General features: G+C 39.3%; 1 protein-coding gene across 12 annotated transcripts in view; it reads left to right on the top strand.

Annotated features, from left to right (window-relative positions):
• The window catches only part of TRAK1 (trafficking kinesin protein 1), a 326,839-nt gene that overhangs the window by 310,880 nt on the left and 2,482 nt on the right, over positions 1-13,477 (top strand). For 10 of the 12 annotated variants that reach the window (XM_082258136.1, XM_082258142.1, XM_082258144.1 and 7 more), the window contains one exon: positions 5,711-5,813. In XM_082258136.1, coding sequence (XP_082114262.1) covers positions 5,711-5,813 — 103 coding nt within the window. Of the gene's footprint in view, positions 1-5,710; positions 5,814-7,722; positions 7,812-13,477 lie in introns of all 12 variants that reach the window. The other 2 variants (XM_082258145.1, XM_082258135.1) reach the window with 1 other exon arrangement.

Here is a 13,477-nt window from a genome sequence, read left to right as displayed (position 1 = left end):
CCTACGGAGTAAACCAAAATAAGAGTCTAATATAAATATTTTCTACGGAATAGTTGTACTACATGAAGGAACAACCAGATTATTGAGCAAGCCCAGTGATGGTTGGTTGTCTTTAAACCCTGACACGTGAGCATTTTAAAATTGAGGATGCTGCCTTATCAGAGACAACACAATGTAACGATTCAGTGTGTCCGTAGTATAATATGCTCTGCACTTTTGTATATAGTTAAGAATGTCTGTACTTCAATGTACAGGGCTAACATTTTAAATGTTGATATTTTATTTTCAGCACTCATCATGCTCTATATAGCATAGTCCTGCCACTTTTTTTCCCTTGAATTTTATATAAAGAAGCTGTAAATTTGTTTAAATAGGACCTCGTTCACCATGGATAGTTTTGCACTGCTAAATGATCTTTTTGCACTAATGGAAACTATTTTTGTACAGATTTGTTGAACAAATTCCATGAGATTTTATGGGGCAAAGCTTAATGCTCTTATTAAAGGGATTTTGGAATACTTGAACCATGTTTGAATTTTTGTTTACACCACTTATACTTATTGTGTTGCATATTTTCAGTGTAATATATTTCTTATACTTCTAATTATTGCTAAGAATATTTTTTTTCTGTGTGTAAACCAAATATTTATTTGAACTCTCAACAGCTAGGCAGATGAACGTCTTAGGCCCCTTCCACATGGTCATTTTGATCTGATCTACCTGTCGGTTTTTCAGGTGGAACTATTTGAAGGTCCATTAATCCCTATGGGCAGGTGGGGGTAAATGGGAAACTGAAGCAGATGTGTCCTTTTCCATTTGGCGGACCTGATTGGATGGTAGTCAGGTGGAAATGGACAGCAGTCCATTTCCTCCTGGCCACCCCATAGAGCAGAGCAGGCTCTGTCCGTGTCCACTCTGAAGAAACTGAGTGGACACGGATGTGTCATCCGCGCGCTCTGTTCAGATCAGCAGAGCATCTGTGAGTTGATCACCTGCTGATCAGAACGGAGTCCAACCCATGAGAAAGGGCCCTTATGGGCACAAATGGATATACACACTAAATTACCAAAAGTATTGGGACGCCTGCCTTTACATGCACATGAACTTTAATGGCACCTAGTCTTAATCCATAGGGTTCAATATTAAGTTGGCCCACCCTTTACAGCTTCAACTGTTCTGGGAAGACTGTCCACAAACTTTAGGAGTGTGTCTCTGTAAATGTTTGACCATTCTTCCAGCGCATTTGTGAGGCAGGCACTGATGTGGACAAGAAGGCCTGGCCCGTAGTCTCCACTATTATTCATCCCAAAGGTGTTCTGTCGAGTTGAGGTCAGGAGTCTGTGCAGGAAAGTCAAGTTCCTTCACCCTAAACTCGCTCTTTATGGACCTTGCTTTGTGCACTGGTCCAAATTATTTGGTGGAGGGGGATTATGGTGTGGGGTTAGGCTTTGCCCCTTAGTTCCAGTGAAGGGAACTCTTAAGGCATCAGCATACCAAGACATTTTGGACAATTTCATGCTCCCAACTTTGTAGAAACAGTTTGGGGATGGCCCCTTTCTTTTCCAACATGACTGTGCACCAGTGCACAAAGCAAGGTCCATAAAAACATGGATGGGTGAGTTTGGGGTGGAGTAACATGACTGGCCTGACCAAAGTCCTGACATCAACCTGATAGAACACCTTTAGGATGAGTTAGACTGGAGACTGCGAGCCAGGCCTTCTCATCCAACATTAGTGCCTGACCTCTGGAAGAATGGTCAAACATTCCTATAGACAAGCTATGTCCAAACTATGGCCCTCCAGCTGTTCAGGAGCTACAATTCCAATCATGCCTAGTTATGTCTGTGAATGTCAGAGATTTACAATGCCTCATGGGAATTTTAGTTCCTGAACAGCTGGAGGGCCATAGTTTGGACACCCCTGCGTATAGAAAAAACTCCTAAACCTTGTGGACAGCCTTTTCAGAAGAGTTGAAGTTGTTATAGCTGCAAAGGGTGGCCCAACTCCATATTGAACCCTACGGACTACGACTGGGAAACCATTAAAGATCATTTGCATGTAAAGGCAGGCGCCCCTATACTTTTGGTAATATTGTGTAGTTTCCAAGCATTCCATTTCTGTCCTTTGCTATCCAGGTATCAGTATAATTGCAACAGTTCTCACTCACACCAGTATCCAACTGAGCTAAATAAGGCTAAAATTTTATTATAATAATTTATGTAAAATTTCCTGGCCAGAGTGCATTGATATCTGCATATTTTGCATAATAAAGCAATGAACCAGCTAGATATATAGCTAGAGATTTCTTAGTCACATTATGTAATAAAAAAAAAAAAACATGTATTTTTATGTACTACTATTCTAATTCTTCATAATCTGTTTTTGAGCTTTTCATAATCCCCTATATACCAAAATCAAGCTGTGAGTGGAAGTGCCACCTTTGTGGTCAGGACCTTATGACATTATACTGCCAACTTAACTGGGCAGCACAGTCCAATGGGCAGGTGTTGAGGTGACCCCAAAGCCTTGGCCTTATAGTGTCCTCCCACTAAAGCTGTACATTTGTTTTCCCACATTTTATTTAGATGTTTAATTTGAGTTCTGCTTTAGAACTTTAATTTCCAACATATGTCAAGGTCTTTCCCTTGTTGACTTAACTGTGATATTACTCCATTGATGGGATGTAAAATTGTCAGTCTTTTTCAGTTTATGTCCTTATTTTCTCCTGCATCATTTTATAACTTACATAATTGGCTTAAAATTTTGACATTCAAATATTCAATTTCGCCTTTTAAAAACACACTGAAAATGAACACCTAAACAATGCATGTTAATAAATGCATTATAATGTGACCTATGAGTCTTGTATGTGAGACACAATATTACACTTTTTAGTTGTTTAATGGAAGAATTGTGTTGAGAATTGAGTGGCAAAATTAAGACCCATGAACCCCAAATGCAGCATGTAGGATTTTTCCCAACACACTGACATGCACACACATCCATATGAATAGATTGTATTGAAAAAAGGGGCATTTTTGCTCATGAATTTTGTTGCCTTTGCTGGAAAATGTATAAAAAAGCATGACCATGCAAACAAGCCCCAAATCACCAATACCAGGTCCTGTCTGTGCATGGAAAACAGCATAGGTGGCTATGTCCTTTTAGACCAAGTAAAGTAATTTCTGGGTATTTGTATTCTGGGCTCAGAATTCATTTTTCAAAATTGATTTCTTTAAACTAAGTCTTGAAACCCAACTCAAGCCAATTTTATTTTCTAGTTTTGAATAGGAAGTGAGGAAAATTAAACCTCCAGTCATGTTTTTATTTGACTGTGACTCCACTGGGGAGATTTCTCCTTGCTGTGTGTCTTCGTTATCCCTAGAGAAGAATTAAGGGGAGCAGGGGTCACCAGGACAGGAAGGCACAGTACAAGACCTCAACAAGGCTTTAATATTTTCACATTGTACTAGAAAATGTGTTTTTTGCTGCTTTATACATCCCTGCTGGTAACATTTCCCATTGTTCCGGTTATTCCTTGTCCGTGGAAAAGGAAGAGAAAGAACACCTACCCTATGGGAACACAGGGCTGGGACAAAAAGGAAGCAGGGGCAGCTGCCCCAGGCACAGTAGGTTCATGTGGTGGAGGGGAACGGGTGCCATGTAGTGAGCTGCACCCTTTTTATCACATGCATGCAGGTTTTGACTTGTAGCTTTTTTTTTTTAAATAAAGGTTATGTTCTGTTTTTTTTATTTATATACGTGTAAAAGTCAGTATCATAAAATACATTACAAGGTTGCTAACACGCACACCCTTTCTTCTTTGTACAAACTGAATTTTTACATTTGTATACACCCACTCACAATAATTTACTCTGCTGTAAACTGAAGTGGGTCCCCATTCCAATTCTCTCTGGCAGGCTTCAGGTACCCAGTCCAAAACCTGCATGCATGCTGTGCTTTTAATTTTATCTATGACCTATCCTGTGCTATTCACAATCAGTGTAAGAAGAGCGGCAGGGAACTTGCAGCAGGCACATCCCACAATGTCACTGTGCACTTCCAAGTCCACATGACATCTGATTGTTGGACCCGGAGCTGCGCAGTAACGCTCAGACAACCGTGGTTGCAGCTGGAATCCCACTGCCAGATGCCACCATACTTGTCTCAGAAGACAATTGTGAGGGCACATTACAGAGGAGGCAAACAGTCTGACATCTTTGCCCTTGGCACTGGACGTTCATGCCCTCTGGACTGGGGACTGCAAAAAAAAGTCTCCAAGCTATTCGAAATAGAAGGAACATTTTGGCTGGGATGTAGGCTAATTCAGGCAAGCAGAAGGGCTAAAAATGAAGGATGGTATAGCTACAGGGTTAATCTTTTATTTTTCGTTTTGTAAATTAATGTTGGTATGGGCTAGTCACAAATGTGTTCTGTTAAGTACAAGCATCTAACCACAAATGCGTATTGAACCTGCAGTTTCAGTTATGTTGTGATGTGCCTATCCAAGAGCTTGAAAACATTGGAAAAGGTTTGTTGAAGAAAAATACATAAGCTACCTGCTTACTTTACTGTTGCCTTTCAATCTCTGCCTTATAAGGAGCCTCGAACCTTATCATTTCTATGCTAAAATCTTTGCTTGACTCTAATTTTAGCAGCCTTTATATCTATATCTAATCGAAAATTTGGGAGAAATATTATGAATAATCAAATGTCTTTAATGATATGCAAAATATTGAAATTGCGAACATGCTATATAGCATACTTCTTTCCTGATCTAAATATCTACTATAGCACCTTTGTTTTCACTATAGTAGGATGACGACATATTTGCCACTAAAAAGTCTAAGGTCATATTTTAAATTATTACTACTCAGGAAAGAATTTTGCTAATCTGTTTTTCCTTTTTCTTACTAATCACACTTTGTCTTCACTATTCCATTAATGACGTGACCCAAAAAAATGATTCACTTCTCCCCTAACTCAAACTAGATATATTTTATCTATGGATACCCAACTGCATAGAATAGCAACTCTCCTTGATGGGTTTCCAAAGAAGCCCTTTGCTCTGTTTTGGCTTTTGCATTGTGGCCTGTTAAAATGTCTTTAAATGGGCTTTCACTCTGCCTTTGTATACAGTGGATTTTCTTCAAGCCATTTAAAACTTTAATGGAAATGTATTACCTACCTTACTTCCTTTTTTTTACACCAGGAGTAAATCTCCATGTTCTAGTACATAATTGTTGCATCTAATACATGCATTTTTTCAGAAAAGCAGAGGGTTATAGGCAGACGGATCTGATTGAAATTGTGTTGATTGCTATGGGTTACAGCACTTGGTTATATAATGCTGTTTGCTCTGATTTATTAAATTAACTATTTGGTGCCAATAAAAGAAGCTGTGTCCTCAACTGTTCAGAAGAAGCTCTGTCCTCAAATATTCAGCCCTGAAATTGCACCATGATAAATCACACCTATACTGCAGCTGATTTTGGACATGCTGTGTCCAAAGAATGCATGTTTTCTAATTAATATAATTTGGTTCTTACTGTGATAATAAGCATTATATATTTATATATATATATATATATATATATATATATATTTTTTTTTTTTTTTTAATACCTTTTTTATACATGCTTCTTTTAAAGATTTGGATTTACATTTGTTATACAAGTCAGTAATAGATGTCTTATTGTCTCGTATTTAGTGCACCACCCTGGGAAATGCTTGTCTCAGACCAACTCTACATTCACGTTTACCACTTGTCGGATCCTGCACCCATCTGATGAACTCACCCGTGTCACTCCAAGGTTAGTTATCACCTCTGTACAGGGACTCTTAGTCTGACTAATATAGCCTCTGTTAAAAGTTTATCCCTGTTACATGAGAAAAGCATTTGTCGGTACAGGCAATGCAGAGGACTTGGTGTATGTAAAGTCAAAACTCTCTTTTTTTTTTTTTTATTTCATTTTGGATAGTGTGTGAAAAGGTTAGACCTCTGTCAAGTTTTTATTGCTAATATAAAGGAATTGCCTAAAAAAAAAAAAAAAAAAAAAAAAAGGAATTAAACTAGAATGAAAGAAAATTGTATACAGTAAACCATTTTAATCCTTTATTTTGCCAAAAAATAATAAAATTAATATAGCATACACACAAAAAAAAAAAAAAAAAAAGAACATTTCCTGGACTGTCACTAAGATAATTTAAGCAAAACACTGCCTCTAAGAACCACAAATCAAAAACCGTGATTTATTTAATTTTTAATATTCAGCGCAAACTCTTCCAACCACCCATGTCTCCATGCTTTATTTTGCTGGGCAATCACATTGAAAACCACCCCCCAGTCAGCCCCGGCCAGGCAAAGTGACGTACCGGTACGTTACTAGCCTGTGAGCCAATAGGGGGCAGAGGCGCGCTCCCGCCCCCGCTCGTTCAGACACCCCTGCGCGAGTGACCGACGGACCCGATGTCCGCCGGTCACTCGCGATCGTCCACTGTGAAGGGAGAAAGGCAGGAGGCTAATGTAAACAAAGCCGCCTGTCATTCTTCCCTGTGTAACAACAGAGATCTAACGGTCCTGCTTTGTAGGACCGTAGATCTCTGCTGTTACATGTAAAGCCACATCCCTGCACAGTTAGAAACACGCCCCTAGGGACACACTTAACCCCTCCTTCCCCAATAAAGTTAACCCCTTCCCTGCCAGTGTACTTTTTACAGTAACAGTGCATATGTATAGCACTGATTACTGTAGTAATGTAACTGGTACCCCCAAAAGTGTCAAAAATGTCAGTCAAGGGTCTGATCTGACCACAATGTCGCAGTCCCGCAAAAAAAATCGCAGATCGACGCCATTACTCGTTAAAAAAAAAAAAAAAAACAAAAAAAATGACAAAAATATTTCCCTTAGTTAGTAAATGTAATAACTTTTGTGCAAACCAATCAAAATACGCTTATTGTGATTTTTTTTTTTACCAAACATATGTAGCAGAAAACAAATTGGCCAAAAATTAAAAAAAAATTTGATTTTTACATTTTTGGAGAATTTCATATAAAAAAATTTGAAAAATATTGTTATTTTTGCAAAATTTCGCTCTTTTTTTGTTTATAGCGCATGATCAAAAAATCGCACAGGTGATCAAATACCACCAAAAGAAAGCTCTGTTTGTGGGAAAAAAACTACATCAAATTCGTTTAGGTGCAGCGTCGCACGACCGCGCAATTGTCCATTAAAGTCACGCAGTGCCGAATCGAAAAATAGAGCATGGTCAGGAAGGAGGTAAAATCTTCCGGGGCTTAAGTGGTTAATTGAAAGATGTCTGGTGAAAGGAGAGTGATAGGGCTACCCACATAGCAAATTGTGTCTGCTTAATCAGGAATGTTCATTGTTTCTTAATGGGCTAGCAAATGCAATGCTCCAAAATGCAGAAAAACTCTTAACAGGTGCATTATGATTAGGTAGAATAGGCCCTAAAGCATTCTCTGCTCTATACAAAGTTTTATAAAGTAAAAGCTTTTGGCATTTCATACACTTTTATTTGCACTTGATTTAAAATCTGTGGGAGAGCTTGAACACAATCCACTGAACAAATGTCTGTAACACAGGAGTAACGCATAGAATATTGCTTGTCCTTGTAAATAAAAAATAAAATGTGGACTTAGACCACCAATGTATGTTAATGTGAACTTCGCAGCTGCCTAACCAGAAGTGGTTCTTTACAGGTCATTTGATGGAGAGGAAGAAAGCACTTTATACCAGGTTTTTCTAAGAGAAGCTATAGGGCAAACTCTGTGACTGAGCATTACAGGGGGTGAGCAGTACTACTTAGTGGAGTCCGTTGCCTGTTGAAACATGGAAATTGAAATGCCAGTGTGTGTGATACAAGATAACCTAGAAATTGGCAGCGTCTTAACACAACTAAAAATCCAAATGCTTCCACTCACAGGTTCAATGGCATGTTGTCTTGCTAGTCTGATTCACATCAACTAAACTACTGAATTTTTACTACCAGAAAAGAAAAATAATTTTTAAGGAAAGTTGTCTTTGGATTTTAACTTAAAAGAATAAAATAAAAATTTTATTTTGCATATGTTGTATGTGTAATTTTCATGGGTGTATAACTGATTAGGTAACTTGCCTGTTAACTTGGCGTAGCTTTTTTTTCTGTTGCATGCATAAGGTTCATTATTTCACTTTTTTTTTTTTAATTCATTTATTATAGGTACTTCTATAACACTTAAATGTACGCAACACTCTACATATATTGGACACTCACATTGGTCTCTTTCAAGCTTAGGCCAATTTAGACAGAAGCCACTTAACCCAACATCATCTTTTTAGAATGTGGGAGGAAACTAAAGTACCCAAAAGAACTCCACTCATGAACAGAACCTGCAAACTGCATGCAGGTAGTGTCATGGTTGGGATTTAAACTTGTGACCCTAGTGCTGCTAGAAGGCAGAAGTGCTAACCACTGAGCCATTGTACTGCCCTGTTAAAAGTAAATTAGTTAACTAAGTTTGAAAAATATAGGTTAATACATTTCTACTTTTCGGTGCTGGTGCAGGGCAGACAGAATGCATTTCACCATGTGAAAATGCCAAACAATTTTCACAGTAGACACTTCTTATGTCCAAGAATAGCTAGTAGTTGGGTTACCTGGATCAGAACATCTCTATACTATTGAGTTATAAAACAAACACAAGAGGGTGCCTCCATCTAGGTGTAGAGATTTATTAAAGAGAGTAAAAGACAATAAAACTGCACTCACTAGGTAAAAGTGGATCAAGGCTGGTCATAAACCCATATAGACCTCCATAGGATCGCCATGAGTCTACAAAGCTCGACATGCAAGTGGCTGACTGAAGAAGTGTTTGGGTGTAGTAAGATGGCTGCGGCTCCGATCAGCACCTGTTTTGGCTGGGTGACGATGACAGGAAGTGTAGTGGGCATGGATAAATGTTTCAGGACAATAATACCACCACTTTATCAAACCATAGGCTTTGTTTCAGCAAGCCGTTTGCCTGCCAAAATCTGCACCTTAATGGTGGTCTATATGGGTTAATGATGAGCTTCGATCCTCTTTTAACTAGTGAGTACATTTTTATTGTCTTTTATACTTTTTATTAAATCACTACACCCAGATGGAAGCGCCCTCTTTGGTTTGTTTGTTTTATATATGTGCATTAGGATCTCAAGACCTAATCTGAGAGGAGCTGCATCTACTTCACCTAATGTTCCCTACCAACCTCCTGGCCCTCTTATGTGCCCTGATAAATGACAGTTTGGGTCTAGTCCGCACAATCGCTTATTCAATTTCTTTGGTTATACTAGTCAGTTATAGCAGTGAATAACTGCTATAAATAGTGAATAGATTGAAGTATAGCATCCAGTTATTGATTTGTCTAACTGCTTTTGATTAAGCATAAACGTTTACCATAACAAAAACTTGATATTAATGCCTTTCAAAATACAAACTTATATTCAAAGAAATTTAAAAGTGTAAGACTGGCCATAGATGCTTCAAATCAGCAGGAACTGGCCAAGATCCAAGCCATGTGTGGGCAAGCTGGACGAACAAAGTTAATCGATCAACTTGGTATAACCGGCCTATCAGATTCACTTGCGATTATCGCTAGCGGCTGCTATAGGCACTAGCAATAATTACTGTCCTGTTAGCAGTCTGTGTTGATGGGGGAATCATGATTGCAGGAAAGAAATTCGCACCATCTATGGCCTGCCTAAGCAATGAGAGGTAAAGGTGATAGAAGTCACCGGAGTTGATTGGAATTGATTGATGAATGGTTAGTGTAGAGATAAGGGTAAATAGGCATTTTTGAAGTAGTAGGTACAATTTAAAGAATTCAAATGTGGAGGCAAGCTTAAGGCTCCGTTCACATATTGGAGTCCCAGATTGCAGGCCAGAATCCCCACAATTCTGAGCGCGACCCCGAATTATGGCAAATCGTGGGACGCCAGTGTGATTCCCCTCACTTTTAATGGCACCCCAAACACGGCACAATTTTGCCACGATTGTCACCCGACAAAACGCAATAAAATCGCACACCAAAACCGCGGGACGCCTGTTACCCAAAATACATTTTTGTACTTCTTTTGGGCGATAGACGTCCTGGGATTTTACCGCGATTTGTCAGGTAAAAATCACGCCGCGTTTGGGGTGCCATTGGAAGTGACAGGATTGGCGTGGGCTTCCTGTGATTTGCCGTGATTCATGATCGTGGGCAGAATCGTGGCCTCTACATAAATAAGGTGTGAAATTATGCTGAATGCTAATAAATGACCTACAGTACTTTGAAAAAGTATTCATACCACTTGAATTTTTACACATTTTGTCAAGTTACAACCAAAAATGGAAATTCATTTATTGGGATTTTATGTGATAGACCAACACAATGTGGAACATAGTTGTGAAGTGGAAGGCAAATGATAAATGTTTTACAAATAACTACCTGAAAAGTGTGGCGTGTATATGTATTCAGCCCCCCTGAGTCAATTCTTTGTATAACCACCTTTTGCTGCAATTACAGCTGCAAGTCTTTTTGGGGATGTCTCTACCAGCTTTGCACATCTAGAGAGTGACATTTTTGCCCATTCTATGTTGCAAAATCGCTCAAGCTCAGTGAGATTGGATTGGGAGCGTCTGTGAACAGCAATTTTCAAGTCTTGTCACAGATTCTCAATTGGAATTAAGGTCTCGGCTTTGACTGGGCCATTTGAACACATGCTTTGATCTAAAACATTTCATTTTATCTTTTTTTTTTTTGGTTGTATGTTTAGGATTGTTGTCCTGCTGGAAGGTGAACCTCTGCCCCAGTCTCAAGTCTTTTACAGACTCTTAACAGATTTTCTTCTAACATTGCCCTGTATCAGGCCCCTCAACTCTGACCAGTTTCCCTGTCCCTACTGAAGAAAAGCATCCCAACAACATGATGCTGCCACCACCATGTTTCATGGTGTGTTCAGTGTGATGTGCAGTGTTAGTTTTCCACCGCACATAGCATTTTGCTTTTAGGCCAAAAAGTTATTTAGGTCTCATCTGACCAAAGCACCTTCTTCCACATGTTTGCTATGTCCCCCACATGGCTTCTCGCAAACTGCAAACATGACTTCTTATGGCTTTCTTTCAACAAAGGCTTTCTTCTTGCCACTCTTCCATAAACGGCCAAATTTGTGGATTGCACAACTAATAGTTGTCCTGTGGACAGATTCTCCCACCTCAGCTGTGGATCTCTGCAGCTCCTCCAGAGTTACCATGGGCCTCTTGGCTGCTTCTCTGATTAATACGCTCCTTGCCCAGCCTGTCAGTTTAGGTGCAAGGCCATGTCTTGGTAGGTTTGCAGTTGTGCCATACTCTTTCCATTTTTAGGTGATGGATTGAACAGTGCTCCGTGAGATGTTCTAAGTTTGGGATATTTTTTTTTTTTTTTTGTCTTTTTTTTTTTGCCTAAACCTGCTTTAAACTTCTCCACAACGTTATCCCTAATCTGTCTGGTGTGTTCTTTGGCCTTCATGATGCGGTTTGTTCACTAAGGTTTTCTAACAAACCTCTGAGGGCTTCACAGAACAGCTGTATTTTCCACTGATATTAAATTGCACACAGGTGGACTCGATTTACTAATTAGGTGACTTCTGAAGGCAATTGGTTCCACTAGATTTTAGTTAGGGGTATCCGAGTAAAGGGGGCTTAATACAAATGAACTCCACACTTTTCAGATATTTATTTGTAAAACATTTTGAAAACCATATATCCCTTTCCTTCTACTTCACAATTGTGTACCATTTTGTGTTGGTCTATCACATAAAATCTCAATAAAATACATTTGAGTTTTTGGTTGTAACATGACAAAATGTGGAAAATATCATGGGGTGTGAATACTTTTTCAAGGCACTGTATAGCATCATCAGGAATATAACTTCTAGAAATATAGGAAAAACACCACTTGCCCCCACTGACAAATCTTAAATATACTGATGCACATAGTCATGCTTGTCTCTCACAGTGAATGAGTATAGACCAAAGAATATACCAACAAACACCAAACTCCTCTTCTCAGATCTTTTTAGTAAAATGATATGCAAGGTATAAAAACAGCTCATATTGTGTTTATGCCTCGTCTTTCCTTTAAGCAGAAGAGGAATAGATTAAGGAAATCAATAGGAGAAGACTATATTCAAAAAAGCATGCACAGCAACTATTGTGATTGCCAGGAGAACTTATTGCATGGTTAGGACATTGGTAGGCCTCAGGAAAAATGTTAGTGTGATGTGTTTACTCATTTACAGCATGGGCGTGCAAATATGTATTGCATTTTTAAGGGAATCCAGAATTCTTCTTTAGTATAGTCTTAAAAATTAGTCTAAAAGAAATGAACGAAAGGGTGACCGCATGAAGTGAAAAATTGGTCTGCTGGTAAACATTAGATCTGCCTATTTATACTGTAGGTGGCTAGTGACAGAACAAGACATGATGAATTGTTACTTCCATCTGTGTTAAAGTATAACTAAACCCAAGAAGAAAACTCTAGTATATTGCAGCTTGCTAGTCTTTAGATGTTTTTCTTTTTCAAGCTAACAGTATATTTTCCTGGAAAAGCAGAAAATACCTATGGATCTCGCTATAAGTGCAGTGTCATATTTTTTTGTGAGCCAAACTGAAAACACAGACTATGTTCTTTTTCTTTCTGTAAAGTGTAAGAGCCGGTCCACACTAGCGCGACTTGTCAGGCGACTTGTCAGCCTGACAAGTCGCGCTCCCTCGCGGTCCATTGACCGCTACAGGACCCGTTCTAATAGGAACGACACAAGTCGCTCCGACTTAGAAAAAGGGTCCTGTACTACTTCGGGGAGACCTCGGAGCGACTTGCATAGACTTCCATTATGTGAAGTCCCTGCAAGTCGCTCCGAAGTCGTGGTGCATGGTCATGCACAAGTCGCCCCGAAGTAGTAAGGAGTCGTGTTGCCTTAGTGTGAACCGACTCTTAATCTCACTTTACAGGTGTCAAACAAAGTCAGACATGTTTGAAGTCCAGCCTGGAGGACAACCATTGCTTTCTCTGTACATACGGAGGAATGAATGTAGCACCTCAGGGACAGGAGGTGTATTATTTGCAGGAAAACCAGGTGAACATAAAGGAAAAAAGCCTGCAAAAAAGAAAATTATTGTAGGAGCATAATTCAAGACAGAGGTGGCCAACCTTTTAAGAGCAAGCGCCACTTAAGCGATTTGGTAACGGGTCATGGGCCACAATGGGCAGAGCAGGTGGATGACAGGCCCGCTCTACTCTATGGGCCCTCCAATCCATACAGATTTAAGGGGACGGATCCGCTTCTGTTTTTTTTTTTCCTTTTAGGAAATCGATTGGATGTAGGTGGATTTTAAAATACACATGTCCACTACAGAGGTGAATGGAGGGTCCGATTGGGTCTGTTGGCTGTCTAAGGCCGCTTTCACACTGA

Source organism: Pelophylax lessonae (assembly GCF_965119305.1).
Source record: "Pelophylax lessonae genome assembly, chromosome: 5".
In the NCBI taxonomy this organism is placed as follows: Eukaryota; Metazoa; Chordata; class Amphibia; order Anura; family Ranidae; genus Pelophylax; species Pelophylax lessonae.
The sequence above is the reverse complement of the archived record's forward strand: the minus strand, read 5'-3'. Positions and strand labels throughout refer to the sequence as shown.